This window comes from Henckelia pumila, unplaced genomic scaffold (assembly GCF_033568475.1).
Source record: "Henckelia pumila isolate YLH828 unplaced genomic scaffold, ASM3356847v2 CTG_461:::fragment_3, whole genome shotgun sequence".
Lineage (NCBI taxonomy): Eukaryota > Viridiplantae > Streptophyta > Magnoliopsida > Lamiales > Gesneriaceae > Henckelia > Henckelia pumila.
Window position 1 is genome coordinate 15,960,111 of NW_027331831.1, and position 18,686 is coordinate 15,978,796.

General features: G+C 34.6%; 2 protein-coding genes across 3 annotated transcripts; one reads left to right on the forward strand and one right to left on the reverse strand.

Annotated features, from left to right (window-relative positions):
- The first annotated feature begins 2,225 nt into the window (after nucleotides 1-2,225).
- Nucleotides 2,226-8,143, forward strand: LOC140871559 (synaptotagmin-2-like). Of its 2 annotated transcripts, none has more exons than XM_073274111.1 (10): nucleotides 2,226-3,442; nucleotides 4,498-4,739; nucleotides 5,323-5,341; nucleotides 5,543-5,748; nucleotides 5,918-6,027; nucleotides 6,125-6,223; nucleotides 6,829-7,249; nucleotides 7,353-7,447; nucleotides 7,536-7,583; nucleotides 7,747-8,143. In XM_073274111.1, the coding sequence occupies exons 1-8, from the start codon at nucleotides 2,667-2,669 to the stop codon at nucleotides 7,439-7,441; spliced, it is 1,962 nt and encodes a 653-aa protein (XP_073130212.1). In that variant the 5' UTR covers nucleotides 2,226-2,666; the 3' UTR covers nucleotides 7,442-7,447; nucleotides 7,536-7,583; nucleotides 7,747-8,143. The 2 variants fall into 2 exon arrangements, with proteins under 2 accessions (XP_073130212.1, XP_073130213.1); XM_073274112.1 differs by having other exon boundaries at nucleotides 7,767-8,143.
- A 1,763-nt stretch (nucleotides 8,144-9,906) lies between these two features.
- On the reverse strand, nucleotides 9,907-10,368 carry LOC140872063 (uncharacterized). Its single transcript, XM_073274795.1, has one exon. It carries the CDS (start codon nucleotides 10,366-10,368, stop codon nucleotides 9,907-9,909), a length of 462 nt encoding a protein of 153 aa, XP_073130896.1.
- Between the last annotated feature and the right edge of the window lie 8,318 nt (nucleotides 10,369-18,686).

Here is an 18,686-nt window from a genome sequence, read left to right on the forward strand (position 1 = left end):
ACGGCTAGCTGTATTCCTGAACCATTGAGGGTTACACAAGTAATGGATTACTAAAACCCCGTAGATATAGTTAAATTTAAAGAGTTAAATTTAATGAAAGAGAAGTTGGACTTCTTAACTAAAGGGAGTGAGATTTCCTAAAATGACATAAGGATGGGCATTTTTGGAAATCATTGAATTCGGATTCAGAAAAATTATCTTGACTCTAAAAGATGCAGAAATGGTTTCTGTGCACATTGGTGAAATCAGTTTATCAATCGGAGTCACGATGAATTTTATATTAATTTCTATAACAACGGGCTTGGCTTGTTGGGCTTAAGTTATGGATTGTGGGCTTTAAGGAGTTAGAGTCTTGATACAATTATAACTAGAAATTATCTATAAATAGAGGTGTTGGGTTCGAAAATCAAATACATTGTGTCTTATAATTTTCGAAATTACACTCTAAATATTTGAAGGGGATTTTCGAAATCCTCTGTCCCTTTCGGAGAAAATTCGGCTTGTGATTTTTATGAAAAATTACAATCTGAATTAACAGATCATATCTGTTTATTCTCTACGCAAACTTCTAATTGATTTCTAGTGCAGTAAATCAGAGGGTTTTGTTTTCTATTCGTGGACCTGATTGAAGAAACGTTCGTTCATCAGTTCCGGGGATATACAACAAGAGCAGATTAAATTCTGTTGGTGTCCATAATCTCGCTTCGAGATTTTAAGGTAAAATATTTAATTGTGATTATTTATTTTACTTACACAATTTAATCGTAAAAGTTTTGATACCCAGATATGGAATCGTTCCATATTAATAAAATAAATTTTTAAACTTCCGCTGCACCGGGTATCAATTCTAATTGATCTGAACACCGTTTTCCAACAAAAACAATAGATGCAACTCCCGTGACCTAAATTTGAAGAGACACAAAATATCTTCGAACAACACTATTTCCACAGTGTTGTCTCTGATGTCTTCAACACGAACGGCAACACGGGAACATGCAACAACGAAGGTTGCAAACCTTGCTTCAGAGTTCTTCAAATTCTTCAACAGAATTCTTCAAAGTATGCGCTGTGAATTATACGTCTGAAGCCCCTTTTCTTTGTGCGTGAAAATCTTCTTTTATAGATAAGCATCCAAGTCTTGAAGATTTCCTTTGATAGAGTCCTACATGAATAAGGAAACAAACTTTAGTAGGAAATAAACTCTATCAAATCTTATAAATCAAATCTAGGGTTTATAGTTTTTCTAATTTCTTCTCTAGCCGAGTGAATATCGGTTTATATTATATCAACTAATCACCTTATCAAGACATGATTTAAACTTGACAAATATATAATTTAAAATAATCGTGATATACACAATATATTTACCAAATATCCTAACTTGTCTAGAAAACAAAATCTTTAATATTCAATTTATTAAGAACCGAAAATATCAAAGAATAACTTTCCTTTCAGCTTTCAGCTTTCAGCTTTCAGCCACAATTTAATAAGCAGCAACATAGATGGAAGTGCTGCGCCAATTCGAGGCATAGCCACAGGTGAGGATTCACTTATGCCGTGGACCCACTGCGCCAATATTGAATGAACCTCCCACACTTCACCAATTGAGGTTCACGTTGTTCCTTCAAATCTTCTCATGCATTTCATTGTCATTTTCTTTTACCATATAAACAAACATCAAATCAAGATATTATCAACACTGGCATGGATTTTGGAAACGTCAATTTTTTTAATTCAAAGGATATTCCGAGCATCAATATATTGTTTCATTTGGTTCATTGTATGATCATTTGTTCGACTTGTTATTAATCAGCGCACAAAGGATAATGCATAAATTTTTTATATCAACAACTGTTTTGATCAGCGAATTCATGTTAACAATAAAAATTAATACTCTCATGCAAACTCCAAGAGTCCAAAGTTGATGTGAACTTGTGACGTTCATAAAAATATACGACGATACATGATTTAAATTAAAATTGAACTGTTGGTTGTAACATGAAAATAAAACTCTTTTACTGGCACGTATCATCCATGTTGTTATCACTTATATTATATATAAAAACATCTTATGTCTCTTATATTATTATTTTATAAAATTAAATACGATGATGACATGAGAATCTTCGAACTAATCTCGAACTAATATAAAATCATACGATAAGGAATATAAAACACGTGGTTCCAATGAAATTTACCCAGACGGCGGTGGGCTGGTCAGCTCTGATTCTCCGACCCATAAATTAAATTGAAGTCTGCGGCCGACCACATTTTCCACGAACCGTCCACGTTTTCAGCCCACCTGTTCCTGCCCAATTACCGGTTTTTGTTCGTTTCCCATTTTTTTTTTAATTTGTGTGTTCCCCAATTTTTCTTCGGAGTTCAAACCAAAATTCTGCACGAATTTGTGATAATTCATACCAGTGTTTGCTCGTGATTTCTGTTCGATTTGTTGGGTGTGCAGGAGAAGTTTCTTGATACGGGATTTGCGGAAACATCGCCAACTGTGTCATATTTCTAGCTCGAAGAGGAAGGAATAAAGGGATTAAGGGAGGCGCAATTACTGGATGTTCTGAATTTATTCATGTTTCCCGATTATAGTGGCCACGTAGGAGTTGGAAATTGTTGTTGTTTTGAGGTTGTGGTGATTGGGAACTCGTGATTTAATGGTTTTGCAGTCGGGTTCCAGTGCTTCACCACTTAGCTCCTGTGATTTCTCACGGAAAAGCCTCGTCTTGCCTTCTGTTTCCCAATCACACCGCAAGAGGCGAGAGAGATTAGTTTTATTTAAAAATGTGAGATGGGTTCTCCTTCAAGCTCAAGCCTGCATCAATGGCGGGAACGCCCAGCACCACCATTTGGGCGCGGCCACCCGGAGGGGGGCCAATAACATTGTCTTGAAGCGATTTTCTGATGGCCGAGATTTAGATTATGCTTCTCTTTCCAGGTTTGATGGCAGTAATAACTACTATAATTCGACTTTTGGGCAAGATCCTATTGTAGATAAGTTGAGGAGTCAGCTGGGGGTGATTCACGCTATTCCCTCTCCAACTCAGATAAACAGTTCCATTTTTGGTCTATTTGCCTTCTTCTTTTTTGTGGGAGTTGGTTTTGATAAGCTGTGGACCTCAAGGAAGAGGGATGCTGGCAGCAAGCCGGAGAATCGGCTGCAGGTGCCGACTACTCTGTCGATGATTCTTGAGAAGGATTTGCAGAGGAAAGAGTCGGTGGAGTGGGTGAACATGGTGTTGGGGAAGCTTTGGAAAGTTTATAGGAGTGGGTTTGAGAATTGGATAATTGGTTTGCTGCAGCCAGTTATCGACAATCTCATGAAACCGGATTATGTTCGGAGGGTTGAGATCAAGCAGTTCTCATTGGGAGATGAACCATTGTCTGTGAGGAGCGTGGAGCGCCGGACTTCCCGTCGTGACAACGACTTGCAGTGAGTTTTATTTTCCTTCAGTGTTGCTTCACTTTTCTGTGATTTCATCACTTGATTTTCATTTAATTTATATTATTGGCCCACGAGTGGACCGAGGATGTGACTCACGAAATAGCAAGCAACAAGAGATAATATAGCTTGATTGTTAGAACAACAGTGTGATATTTGGAATGAATTTTCAAGTCGTCGCCAATCCATCAGATAATGGTGATATCAGCATTTTGATTTTGTAGTAAATATAACCTACACGTTGAGTCATCTGCTGGTTGCAGTTGGAGAACGCCATTCTATATCAATCACAGTTATTCATTTTGGAAAACATGCTGTAGTGGTTTACTTCAATGTAGGGTGCCATTGAATTCAGAAAAGATTCAGAAAATAGGCTAATACCGAAGCACCATCCACTCTTTAATCCCTGAAAATAGATTTTAATATGTCCGTGCTTCTATTGAAGAATATAACCTGTCTTAAAATTATTTCATTAGAATAATCTATGTTGTGGTACAACCAGTACTTTGGTTTGTGACAATTGGATACCTTCTTTTCTATGCCTGCACTGCTGCACATACTTGTAATGGACATTCATTCAATGGATCAACTGAACTGTGAAACACGAACCTTGAAAACATTCTTCACCTTGATTCTATTTACAGAGGATCTATGGGCATTCCTTTTCTCAGTGTATGAGATTTTATGTAATTCATGGAATGGAAGATATTTCCGATGGATCAATTCATGTCATGAGTTGCTATCTTGGAACACTCTGATTATTTTCCTTGATAGTAGTGTGGACCACATAATCATTTTCCAATCATTTGCTGCTGACTTTGTTCACGTCTTTTTGGAATGCTTACCAGTTTTCTTGCCCATTTTAAGTTCTATCATTTGCAACGTTCACAAAATTATTATCTAGAGGCTGGTGCTCTCGTATGGCAAGAGTAGCATTGTTACAATGCATTATATTATAATTTTTTTTCACCTAATGCTCTACGAGCAATTTATCGTAGTTCAGAGTTGTATGGAACTTAATAAATGATAATTTTCTTGCTACCAAGGTATCTGATAGGTCTCCGCTACACTGGTGGTGCACGTATGCTCTTGAGTGTGTCACTAAAGTTCGGCATAATTCCCGTTGTCGTGCCAGTTAGAGTGAAAGACTTTGACATTGATGGTGAACTGTGGGTCAAACTGCGATTGATTCCAACAGAGCCATGGGTGGGGGCTGTTTCTTGGGCCTTTGCTTCTCTCCCAAGAATAAAGTTTGAGTTGTCACCATTTCGCTTATTCAATCTAATGGGTATGCTCACACCTTTTTTTGTTGGGTTCTCTTTTTCAGGGCGTTTGACTAAAGTATCAGATTTACCATCTATTTTATGCAAGGAAAGCCAAAAGTATTGGTGGAAAATATGAAAATGGAAAAAGCAAATGAAAATGATCGAGAATTATTTTAATAAAGTTATTGAATGTAAACTGTGAGCTGAGGAAAGATGTTTTCTGCTCAATTTGTTCACCCTTTTATTTGTTATCTGTTAAGTCCTTCGGAATGTATATCCCTGTTCTTCGTTTAAGTATTGCAAAATTTAAGTTTTCTGTGTTTTTTGTTTGAAATGTAGCAGGATCCTCACAAATCTTGAATCATGTAAAAAGTGTGATGTTTGAAGGATTATCTAGAATTGTTTGGTTCGTGCTGTGATGTTTCCTGAATCTAATTAACATGCTGCGATTGATTTTTATCTGATTTTATTCAATCATCTACTTCTAGAATGTTCTCGCACAATTCAGGTTACCTGCACAATTATTTGTTTTCATATATTCGGAGAATCCTACTGATTTTTTATTATTATTATTTTGTTTGTTTTTCATGTGGGCTGGTGACACAGCAATTCCTATCCTCTCAATGTAAGTGATATCTCCTGGCTATTCATATATTTCGTGGGCGTTGTCTTTAAACATGTGACTGGATTCATCTTTTTTTATATATAAGAAAAACTTTCATTGATTATATTATATTCTACATTCTCACTAATCTGTTGAGAATTTAAGTCATATTTTATTTTCAATAGGATATAACCCAGAGGCTGTTGGTTTATTTCTCTTCAGGTTTTTGACAAAACTGCTCACTGTGGATTTGCCTCAGCTATTTGTGCGACCAAAAAAGATAGTTCTTGATTTTGAGAAGGGAAAAGCTGTTGGGCCTGTTCCAAATGATTCAACATCTGGAGAAATTCAAGAGAGAAGTAATAACTTTGCTGGAGAATTGTCAGTGACTCTTCTAGATGCACGCAAACTCTCTTATATATTCTATGGTATTAATTTTACTTCTTTTACCATCTGTGTTTCTACGTGGCATTTTGAGAGTGCCAGTTCGCTTAAGACGCAATGTCGGGCTTATCTGCCAATGCTTCTGATTTACATTGATTTCTCCTGACGTAGTGCCTTGACTGTTTGACACAATTACCATCATCTCATATTCAGGCAAAACAGATCCATATGTAATTTTAAGATTGGGAGATCAAGTAATACGAAGTAAGAGAAACAGCCTAACTACTGTCATTGGACCTCCTGGAGAGCCAATTTGGAATCAAGTGAGTTTTTTTTCCAATTGTGTGAGTTTTTGAACTCACATTGTTTCATGAATGGAGGTTGATACCTGCTGCTAATCATAATTTTTTTACCTTTTAGGATTTTCATTTGTTAGTCACAAACCCAAAGAAAGAAAAACTATGTATTGAAGTAAAGGACACGCTCGGAATCACAGATTTGACAGTTGGTACTGCAGAGGTGAGATATCTCAGATCTGCTAATATTGCTTGGAAATCCCCCCACCCCCCTTTTTTGGCTGTTTTCTGGAAGTGATTTTACATGTTTTTGTTGTTTTATTATTCCATCCTCTCGAAATTTAAATGATTCCTTACCTCAGAAAGTGGTAAGTTATCTAAGATTATTCCATGTTTTGAGTTCTTCTATTTATATCTATTTCTTAAAAGTTCAAAAGAATATATACAAGGTTTTTCAATTGAATCATGATCATGGAAAAGGGGAAGCTGTCCAGCTTATCGGGAAAGGCCCCACTGATGGCTATCAATAAAATGCCAAGGCAGATTGCAGAGTGATCCCATTGAGAACCACGGGGCTGGATCTCTGCTGTAGTATTTTCTGCTTCTACCTATCACTTGTTAAGCAGTATTTTATGAAAGAAATCATCGTTGCCAGTATGTTGTTAATATTAAGTTAACTGCCGTGATCTCCAAACGAACTGTCTATGTGCACTGAGTTCATGTGTACTTTAATTATTTGAACTGTCAAAAGCTCCTAATTACAGTATAACCTACAAACAAAAACAATTGCAAACTTTAAGCATCATCCTCATGAAGAACTGTTTTCAGGTTGATCTTGCATCTCTGAAAGATACTGTTCCAGCAGATAGGATAGTGGTACTCCGAGGTTGGGGCCTGTTTGGAAAGGGGTCTGCTGGAGAAATTTTACTGCGATTGACATACAAAGCATACGTTGAGGATGATGAAGATGAAAGGCTTGAAAAAGTCTACATAGATACCGGGGCATCAGATTATGAGTTCTCTGATTCTGAAGAATCATATGCTGGGACGTCTGAGCTGCCTAAAGAATCTTTCATGGATGTTCTATCAGCATTAATGTTAAGTGAGGAATTTCAAGGGATAATGACATCTGAAACAGTAAATACCAAGTCTTCAGATGCTGGCACGGGTAGAGACACTCCAGACGTGAATGGGCGTGCTGTTGGATCCATCCCACAAAGTACTGGAAGTAATACTGGCGGTTCTAGAGGTATACTTCTTCGAGTTTCCGAATAAGTAGTCCTTGTTTTGGAATTTTTTTTTTGAGCTACCCAAAGTCGTTATAATTTTCAACGAGGATATCTAATTTGCAGGATCAGCCTTATTTTGGCTTACTTTGATTACGAGTATTTCGGTCCTTATAGCTATCAATATGGGCAACTCAGGTTTATTCAATCCTTAATATGACGTGAGTCACACGATCTTGCTCAGGATGGACCACCCTATACTCTTATATTATGTAAGAATCCTAATTCTTGAGTTTGTTCATCTTCCAGGAGTCCACAACGAAAGTTCATATTCAATCTTCAGATCATATTTGATAGGTATGTTGTTATTCATAAGAATGATTTTGATCTTCACATTCTTGAACATTCTTTTATTGCAAAATGATTGTCTAAGTTATGGGGATTTCATTCCATTCTGCCATTTCGTTTCTTTTTCTTTTTATATTTAAAATTTTAGTTCCCCATCAATGTAATTTGACAGGCACTAAATTGTTGCACCAGCTTGTCTCCCCGATGGTTGCCTCGAATAGATGGATTAACATTTCACCGTATGAGGTTGAGAGAAGGATACGAGATGTTTACTTGAATCCTTCACCAGATCAACGTCACGAGATAAATTTTTTCATTTCGGCCACAAAATTTTGAGCTTTCCTCTCTTCTCAGAAGGTGTCATTTGCTGTCTGTAATTAAACCTTGTGCAGCTTGGTTCCATTTGACGATGTATTAATCCAACTGAAAAGGGTTGCGCACCGCAGTGCTTGGATTTGCCCCCGAAAGTACACGAAGTTGATACAAATAAGTAACTGGAAGCATGTTGATAATGTAATTAGCTGTAACATTTTGATTTTATTTATCCAAAATTTTCAATTTATTTTCAACTGTTTGGAGATGGCCGTAAAGATCCATTCGTTCCTATTTAGTTTTTTCCTTAATGGTTTGTATAGTTAGTTGGCCAAATAATGTATGTATTAAACATGGCTAATTGCTCATATGTAACATGTCCTTGGCCTAGTTAAAGTGTGGATAGGAGGAAGTGTTTTCTAATTGGGAAATATCAAATTTATCCTTCAAATGCTTATTTCTTCCCATGATCTAGTGACAACAATGCCATTTTACACTTGATCACACAATTGGCAATTAAAACTTTACTAATTGTTAAAATTCAATTCTATATGGAATACAAGATTAGTGGTTAATTATTGCTGGGCTCTTATGTTTACAACTTATGGTCATCATGATTGTATTTTAGTGCAATAATAATGGTACTAATAATTTGCTCTAGATATGGATCGAGTTACATCGTGTCACGAAATATAGATTTGTGACATTGATATCTCATATTTATTAACGACCTCTTCTTTTTGGAGGATTCAAAAGCTAGGTCTTACACTAGCTAAAACATAAGTCTCGCCCATTGATCCTGTAATCGAAATCAACATTAATTGGCATTTCGTTGGTTACTGTCTCATTTCTTGCTATTTCTACATAATAGTTTTCATAATTTATTTTTAAAAATTGTTGGTGGAAAAATTTCAACACATCATGTATTCATCCTCATCATTCCATCTCTATTAATTCTTTGATTATTTATTTTCCTACTATTAGGGCATGATTTTTTTTTTGCCGATACTATTAGGGCATGATTGGTAGGTAGAAAAAGAATGATGTAGGAATGAAATAAATATTTATATCTCATTCTCTATATTAATGTTTGGTTTGACTTTGAAATAAGAATGTCCATTGAAATGACTATTCTCATATTCATTTTCATCCATTTTGGATGAGATGGTCATTCTCATTCCTAATTTTTCTCTATTTATAAAATTCTTCCCTTATTTAATCTAATAAAATACCTAAAATAATAATCATAAAAATAATAATGTTATCAAATTAAATCACTATCAATATTTATTTTGCTACTATTAGGGCATGATTGGTAGGTAGAAAAGGAATGATGTAGGAATAAAATGAGTATTAATATTTCATTCTCTATATTCATGTTTGGTTTGACTTTGGAATAAGAATGTCCATTGGAATGACTATTCTCATATTCATTGTATCCATTTTGGATGGAAATGAGAATGATCATTCTCATTCCTAATTTTTCTTCATTTATAAAATTCTTCCCTTATTTAATCTAATAAAATACCTAAAATAATAATCATAAAAATAATAATGTTATCAAATTAAATCACTATCATTTATAAATATAAAATTATGACAATTGAATAATGATGATAATATTAATGACTAAATAAATAAAACAATAACTTAATAATCACGTATATTATAAAAATATACAATATAATAAAATAATTATTTAATAATAACTATCATAATATTTTATTAAAAGATACTTATTTTAATAAATAAAATACTAATAATAATTACTTAATTAATATTAATAGTTATATTAGTTTTATTATAAAGATAATTTTATCATGATTAATAAACTTTTAATAGTTATAATTTTTTTTATTGTTTTAAAATAATAATTATAATAAATATTTTTAAAATCTATAACAAATATTTTTGAGTAGATATTATTTTGAATTTTTTTTTGACACTTAAACTTGTAAACTTTATTACGTATTAGTGTAAGTCACGAATTACAAGATTAATCAACGAACTAAGAAAATTCTCAGGCACCCAAGAGAATAATGCAGGGGAAGAAAAAAACAAATTCAGCTAGAGAATGTGCCACAACATTGGCCTTTCTACTAGCATGACTAAGAGAAACAATATTCAATTCAGAGATCAAATCTCTAACTTCAAGTGCACAATGACCAGTATAGCTCAAATCACATATTGACTCCGTGACTGCTTGCACTGCCAAGAGTGATTCTGAAAAAGCGAATATATGGGAAAGTAGTTTATCTTTAAACACCTGCAATCCTTCCCGTATAGCTAGAAGTTCCCCCATAACAACAGAACCAGAAATTTGAATACCTTTACCAAAGGCAACCATAACATGACCTCGATGATTCCGAACAACCCTGCCTAATCCTCCACTTAGTTTCCTGATTGAAACTTGCATCCACATCCAGGAGTAAGCAATTATCCGGGGAGGCCTGCCACTGATAAGGAGACTCAACTTGTACATTGGATCGAGTATGAATCAAAGCTCTGTTAAAGTTCTGATAATCATGGAGGAGCAGAATAGCGCTACTCAAAGTTATTTGATAACTAAAAAATAATTTTATTTCATTCTTGTTTTATTTTTCCGATACCAATTATTTGAATTGAATTGACTTATCATTCATTTCTATTCTTATTTCATTCCAAAGTTGATTTCATTTCAACTCTATTCTAATCAAACATACGTATCAATCATGCCCTTAGTTTCTATTAATTTGTTCAAGAAAACGAATAGCCTTCAATTGCATTATGTAATCAATGATCATTAAAACTGACATTATAAAGGGACTGACAGGTGCAAATAAATATTTGTCATATTTAACGTTTGAATGGATCAATAAAGCAGAAACTGAAATAGTCAGCACTTTTCAAACTTGTCATAGAATTAAGCTAACTAAAAATTAATATAGAAGATGTCATACAGTCGAATTAGAAAAACGAAGAAAATACCAGAATAAATGTTTTCAACAAATGGCAGGTTTTCAACCAAAGCTTCCTGGGAGTTGGTGAGGGCTCGGAAATCCAATGTTGGGTGGTTTAATGGCTGTTAGTCGAAGCTCCTTAGACCATCAATATCGATATTCTGCTGGCGGTGGTTTTATAAGAAGATTCCAGTTGATGATATTCTCCAGTCTCGTGGGCTGACTTTAGCATCTATCTGTCAGTGTTGCCGGGGTCAGGAGTCTTTTGATCATTTATTTCGCTCAAGTGCCCCGGCCGATTCTGTTTGGCACTTTTATGTTCGTATATTTGGAGTTCAGAATCCTCATATTAATCACTGGAAGGTGGATCTGGATTGGTGGAAAGAGGGAAACGTCAGGGAATTGATTTCGTTCATTGTTATCTGGTTCCTTTGGAAGGCCAAAAACGATCAGAAACACAGGGGAGTGCGTTTACAGTCGGCCAAGATCATTCAAAATATTAGTGAATACATGTTATCCCTTGCCCATGTGGGGTCCTCAAGGCTGACCATTGGTTTGGGTATGGTCATGTGGCAAATTTGTTGGGTTTGGAGTATCATATCACACACTCTACCATCATTAGAGTGGTACGATGGTTCCCACCTCCTCCAGGTTCTTTCAAACTTAACTCGGACGGGTGCCCAAAGGGGACGGTGAGTCTGGAATTGGAGGTATCATTAAAGATCATACATACAACCCTATTATTTCTTTCCACGATTCCATTGGCCTAGGGACGAACACCAGGGCAGAATTATATGCTATCTTCAAGAGGTTGCCATATTGTATTTACAATCTGTTCCCTATATGGCTTGAAGTTGATTCCACCGCGGCTCTAGCTATCATTGACGGGGGTACCACTAGTTGGGAATTCAACAATAGCTCTCATATTTTTAGGGAAGCCAACACTGCTGGGGATGAACTGGAAAATATGGGGCTCGTGTTTTGTAATAAACCAGATTCCATGTTAAGATAATAATATGTTAAACATGATTAAGAGTTAGTATTTAACCAAATAAAGGGCTTAATTGGGCTTCATAAGCAAGAATTGGACTTCCAAATATGGACAAGATCGGAAGCTCCGAACCCTGCAGATCGGAATCACCGAAAAGAGGCCTGATTACTTCGGAACTAAGGCAGGATCGGAAGCTCCGATCTCCAGCTGCCAACAATGCTCGATGAATTAGCCACGAATTTTGACAAGTGTTGGGCATGCACGAGATCGGAAGCTCCGATCCAGGATTGAAAGTTCCAATCCCAATGTGTCACGCATACATGCATCGATCTGGATCGGAAGATCCAATCCTGAGATTGGAAGCTCCGATCGTCACCGGATTTTTTCCCTATAAATAGGGGTCTTCAGATTTATTTCTGAATACGAATTTCCGAGTTTCCTTCTTCAGTTATATATGATGTGAGGTATACACTTGAGGGGCTTATCGGTTAATAGAGAGGTTTTGGAATAACAAGGGTGTTGTTATAGTCCTTCAGAACGAGCGACTCCAAAGGGCTTACTATGAAAGAAGGTATGGTCTGGAAATCTTATTAAGTTTTAGGAGTATTTATTAGCTTAATTAAGTGTGGGAACCTCGAGTGCTAATCTCAATTATTAAACACCTTCAATAATAATGTGCACAAGTATACAAAAAAATCACACAACTCAAAAAAATTTTTATTTTTTTTTAAAACAAGGTGCCTCGCTCGAGCGACCTCTACATGCGCTCGAGGGAGAGCAGCTCTGGCCGAACACATGAACACAGAATTTGGAAACATGATCAACATGAAAGTTGTAGATCTCTGTCTTAGATTTCCAATTCCGTCAACCTCACTTGAATCGGAATTTTCAATAAAACGTTATGCTCATTCTCCCAAGATGGGTCGGTGCAGAAATTTACAAAAGTTACCAAAGACTACAACAAAGTTCAAAGTTACTAGCATGTTAAAAAGAGTTGTCCCATGCATTTCTGATGTGTACCCACATTTAATCATCTCAAATCAATTCTAAGATGAGCTAAAAACATGATTCAAGGTAGAACATAAAGCTCAAAGAATCAGAATCTTATACATGTTTGCAAAGTGCAATATAACAAGAAGTTCAAGAATAGTTTCAAATCTTAAGTAATCTAACATCTTCTAAACTTCTTCTAAACATGTATTTGACAGCAAAATCTAGTTCTTAACCCGAGTCACCACATCTAATCATTCAATCTCGAGCTATCCCTGTCAAGTCTGACCAGCTCCTGCCCAATCTGATGCAATGTACACATACAAACAAAGCAACAGCCGGATAACTCCGGTGAGAAATACATCTCAGTATGAACAACATGCATATACATCATTTAAGCATATTGAATCTATATGCCATAATAATATTAAGTTACAAAACATGTAATAACATGTAAATCATAAAAGCATAATCGATTCTTAACGTCTTATAGCATATCTGTTCATTTATGGCCATATCATACCAATCATACAAACACATTCATATCTTGAATGACATATAATAACATGCTAGAATTTATAAACGCATATTCTAAACCATAGAAATCTCTAGGTTAATGCATAATTGCAATGCATGTTTCAAGGAATAGACTATCAAGTCTGATAACAATCAAATCTTGGTTCTTGGGATCATGGGAAATAAAATCTTTAACTAACCACCGACTCTCCCAATCGACGTGGCGTTAAATATCTTAATTCCCCTTACTTTGGTGCAACTATAGTGAGTCATCTAGCTCTGGAAGCGAATCTACAATCCATGCCATCAACTATAGTTCTCCAAACGTCATTTCGCAATCTAGGCCAATCTGCCCTCTATGCTTTTCAAGGTAGGGTTCAAGATGAATGAAACATAATCTTGATGCATTAAATCATACTAATACCGATAAACATCTTGAACACACAATTCAATAATCATTTATAGCAACAATAGCAAGTAAATCACATAAGAGCACGTAAACAGATAAGTATGTGATTTTAGGAAACTCGATAATCAAAACGATCTCGAGTTGTTCTTCCCATATTAGTTAATGTCTATTCATAACTTTCGATCTTAGTTGTGATATATTCAAACATGCTTGCGTCAAATCTGATGGCAGATCTAAACTTTATTCATTCCACGCTTGCTCATCGAAGGTGATAGTTGATCGAATTCTTGATTCAACTTTGATTGTTCAAAAGGCTCGAACTCGTCGATTCGACTTCGATAACTTCAATTCCCAACTGAAATTAAGTTTACAATATGCTTAATATCATTCTCAAGTCTGATATTCATTGCTAAGGTCAATCTATAGCTGACATCGGATTACATTACGAACCGGCGGCGTAACAGTTCAAAGTCGATAATTCCGAAAGCGCAAACATCATTCATACCATCATTTCAACATTATATCATCACCAATTCTTAAATTAATAAACGTGACCAACAGATCACAAGAATCAGAATTCTGAAAATATTGCTAAAAATCGAAAACATGTTTAAACGACGATCTTTTCGCGATCCATCTTAGATATGCTATCGTCGTATATACTAGAACACGTTTATACAATCAAATCTTAATTCTAACAACATCATAAAATTCAAACATGGTAGAACTTCATAAAACTTATGTCAAAACGAAGCCGTCGACGCCAGGATCGCAAAGATACGATCAATCAAAAATTCTACCGGGCGGATTAATTTTTACCGGAGTTTGAAAGGTTGAAAATGGACTTGGAACCCTTCTCCTCCTTCTCTCGGTTTTCTTGGCTGAGTGGGCTGAGATTTCTGATGAATTCCACACACTACACGTATATACATAGCAAGTTGCAAGGAAATTGCACTTTGGTCTATGAACTTTGGCATAATTGCAAATCAGTCCCCGGACAAGCGATTTAATTCAATTTCAATCCTAAATAATTTAAGAATAGTAAATTTAATTCTAAACTCTAAATATTCTCAAATTAAATATTCTCGGATTAAAATTAAATACTTTTGGACCTTATCGCATTTTAGTCCTTGAACTTTTCAATATTTGCAAGTCGGTCCTTCTTCAATATGTTTCTTCAAATGAAATTCTTCTTATTTCTAATCTCGAAATTTACATCTTAAATCCCATAAATATTAAAGTCAAATATTTTATTCTTTTAGTTCAAGAATTTCGGATATTAAAATCTTACAATCCAAAAATCCTCAAATTAAATATTTTCGACCCGAAATTAACTGTCTAATTTCTTAAATGCTTCAAATTAATATTTTCTCATATTCAGAATTTAAATCTCAAATTTCATAATTAATAACTTAATATTTTCGGGCCTTACAATTCCTCCCCTCTAAGGAATGATTTCTTCCTCGAAATCGCATTCGATCTTACTGCTGAATCTCATAAGCTGTATAGCTGACTGAAGTAATACTTACTTCAATTCTGTAAGCTTTAGATATCTATTATGATATCTTTTCTTATTCTTTTATCTGATCGCTTCTTGAATCATAACTAATCCATTGTGTTGTAATCACTGAGTCAACTTATATCTGAGCTACTATTTCTCTTGATCAAAATCTGCATCCACTATTTTGCTTAGCTTCAAATCTTTTCGGCTTCTGCTTTATCTGATTGAATTCACATAACATATTCTAGCTGATGTTCTTCAGCTTATGCATATGAATCACATTTCGTATATCTGATGAATATTAATCAATAAGATAGATTCAATACTCACAAGAATCAATTATTGATTCGCTTCTGAAATCTCTCTCTGAATTAGATAGTGCTCTAAGACAAATTGTCTTGCGGATCTTTCAGTTCACAGATCAAAATCTGTATCTGTTATTCTTCTGCTATCTCTGTTTATTCTGCTTTGTTCTTGTTCTGTTCGAATAAATCGTCACATTCTCTATCTTTTCTTGAATCATATTTGATCTGATAACTGATACTTCTGAAATATCGTTTCAATATAAAGACAATTATTTTTTTTTCTTATCATCTGATAAATAAAACACTGTCTCTATATTTATCAGCTCGGAATTATAGTAATCAAGTGGCAAATAATCAATCAACTAGTACCGAATCTAGTACTATAATTCTGAGTATATACTCGAAAATCTGGATAGTCACATCTGACAGTCCATGAATCAGAGAATGGTATAATGAAATCTCATACAACCAAACACTCAAAGCAACTGACAATCAGTGCCACAATCTAGAAAACAAATCTAAAGTCTCTATCTTGACAATAGATTTCAATAATTCCTGTAATCGTATCATCTTGTTAACTTCTTAACAACTATCTCTTTATGTCTGTATCATATCTAATACAGCATATTCTTGAAACTGTTGAAATCTACTACAATCTAAATCGCAAAATCATGACGATTTTAGTAGTTTCGCATTAAAATTCTTCGAAAAATTGATATTATTTCGGCTGTTAAGTAACTAATCTGTTACATAAACCATCCGTTTTGTTATTTTTTGTTTCTTCTACTGGAAATTTAGTATTGGGAATTTCAATTCTGTTGTATTTTCTTGCATTTTCTTTCACCAATACTACTTTTCAAGTAATTCATATATTTTCAAATAACGGAATGGATATAAAATCTGTTGTAATATGCCTCTTTCAGAATCTGATATTATATTTCTAGAATATCTGGCACAAGACAACGATTGTTCATCGCAAAATTCATCTACTCTGATCTGCTTTATTGTCTTATATCTAAATCTGGCATTCTCAATCTACTTCTAATTGCTTGATCTCATATCGATGTTGCTTTCATCTTTCTAAACCAATCTGGTTTAGCTGGAATTGCAACAATTCTAATTGTATGAGTATCTATCTAGAAACTCAAGTACAAACAATACAGATCTGTACTCAATCGATCAAGCAGTCATCTAATTCTTCTTTCTATGTCCCAATACTAGCAAATCATGCAATCAACCCATAAATCTTGCTGGTACTCTATATCCAAATTTCTATCAGTTACAAGCCAAAACTTCAAAATACACTGAATATGTACATTAAATGATAAAAAATTCTCGAATCTCGACTCAAGGGAACTTTCTCAAATCAAGATCATCCAAAATTACATATTCTGAATGACAAAATCTGCTAAGTGATACCAACTCACTTGCATCATAAAACTCAAGAAAAATGAATCAAATCAGACTCTAGCAAAGAAATAAGATTCAATCAAGATCGATCGACGTCTAATAACAAAAACCTCATAATCAATATCAAGTGATTCAAGAATCATGATTTCTATAATGTAATAGCTTCAGCAAAATTGAAGAGAAGACTCAACTGTAACTGATTTTTCTTATTTTCTATTGATATGAGTTTATCTATTAATTCTCAATAGACAATAGTCGACTATCATCTTTTTGACTTAACTTATTGTCGTAGAATTAATAATCACTTCGGTACTAGGATAATTTTTTGCTAATCATTATTCTGCTGTTTATGGAGTTCTTCAGTTCAAGTAGTGCTCTTCTATATGAGTTGTCATAAGACCTTCGTACTAGACACCACTCTATATAGAACTTTATTCATGTCGTAGAAAGGTATCTGAATAATTTCTGTATAGTCTAACCACTGACAGATCTGTCAATTCTAGGTTAGTTCTATACTGATCTAGTACCTCTACTAGAATTCTTCCGACACTCTTCTACATTAATCTTGATATAACCAGTACCGAATACAAGGAATCATATTTTCTGAAACTCATATCATAAATCTCTAGTCATTTCTATTGCTGATCATTGCACAGTTACAATCGACTATTAACTGATACTCAGTTGTTGAATTAATATCTATAATGCATGCTAGCTTAGTACCCTAAAATGTTAATGATCGAATTCAATCTTATTTCCTCAAATCTATATTTTATCTTTTCTGACTACGCTTATAAATGCGTTCCATCTACTCAAAGGCAAACTCTCATCAAATACAATTAATAAAGGCTCAACAGATAAAGATTGTAGCATAACAAATCACTATTCTATGAATGTATGCAATCCAATCAATATATAAGAAGATTAATTAGATTACTCAATTACCTGCAATCTCATTATCTGGTGCAGCTTGATCCTAATCTTCTGTATTTGCTAATTGTCGATGAGATTATTCTATATGCAAGTGTCCTCTTAATCTGCTTCAGCTAGTCTCTTATGTCTTAAAATACTGGCTCTTAGATTGAATCGATCTTTGATGTTGTGGTCACTATCTCTTGCTTCATAGCTATACTGCTATGAAATCTGCAGTGAAGGTTATGATTATAGTTTTCTCAACTACAGAGGCGTGAATAAAACTCCACTCTGCCTCATATAACTGAGTCATGGTTTCTTTGTTCTATCAATAACTTCAATCAACCCATTCAAGTTGCTATGCTTCTGTTTTGCTCTATCAAATACATCAAGAAACATTTCTGTTTACTTACCTGCCAAACCATTTCAGTACGTCTGCTCTTCAACAAGATTTTCTGTACAATTCACCAACTTCGTGCTAAGCCATGGAGTTGAATAAAAATCAGGCTGGTTATATGTTCATCTGAATATTCTTCACTTGAACAACTAATCCAGCTTTTCAAATCAACCCCTTTCTAGACATAGCATATTTTGTATCTTTCTGAGTTGTGCTTAATACCTCTGGAGTTGTTCATCTAACATCCTCCTTAGTGCAATCATTGTATCTATCGGTTCAAAACGTACCATAACACTGCTCTGTTCTATCTGGGGTTCTCATTCTGTCTGTAAAATATGTCTTCTTCTAAAATAGAAGAAATATATAATGCATAGATTATAAAATACAATTCAGTATAACATACATATAATCTCATGCTTCTGCATATAAC

Coding starts and splice junctions, on each gene's coding strand:
- LOC140871559 (XM_073274111.1), top strand. CDS start 2,667: ATGGTTTTGCAGTCGGGTTCCAGTGCTTCACCACTTAGCTCCTGTGAT. Junction 5,749..5,917: donor ACTCTCTTATATATTCTATG/GTATTAATTTTA, acceptor TCTCATATTCAG/GCAAAACAGATCCATATGTA. Junction 6,224..6,828: donor TGACAGTTGGTACTGCAGAG/GTGAGATATCTC, acceptor AACTGTTTTCAG/GTTGATCTTGCATCTCTGAA.
- LOC140872063 (XM_073274795.1), bottom strand. CDS start 10,368: ATGTACAAGTTGAGTCTCCTTATCAGTGGCAGGCCTCCCCGGATAATT.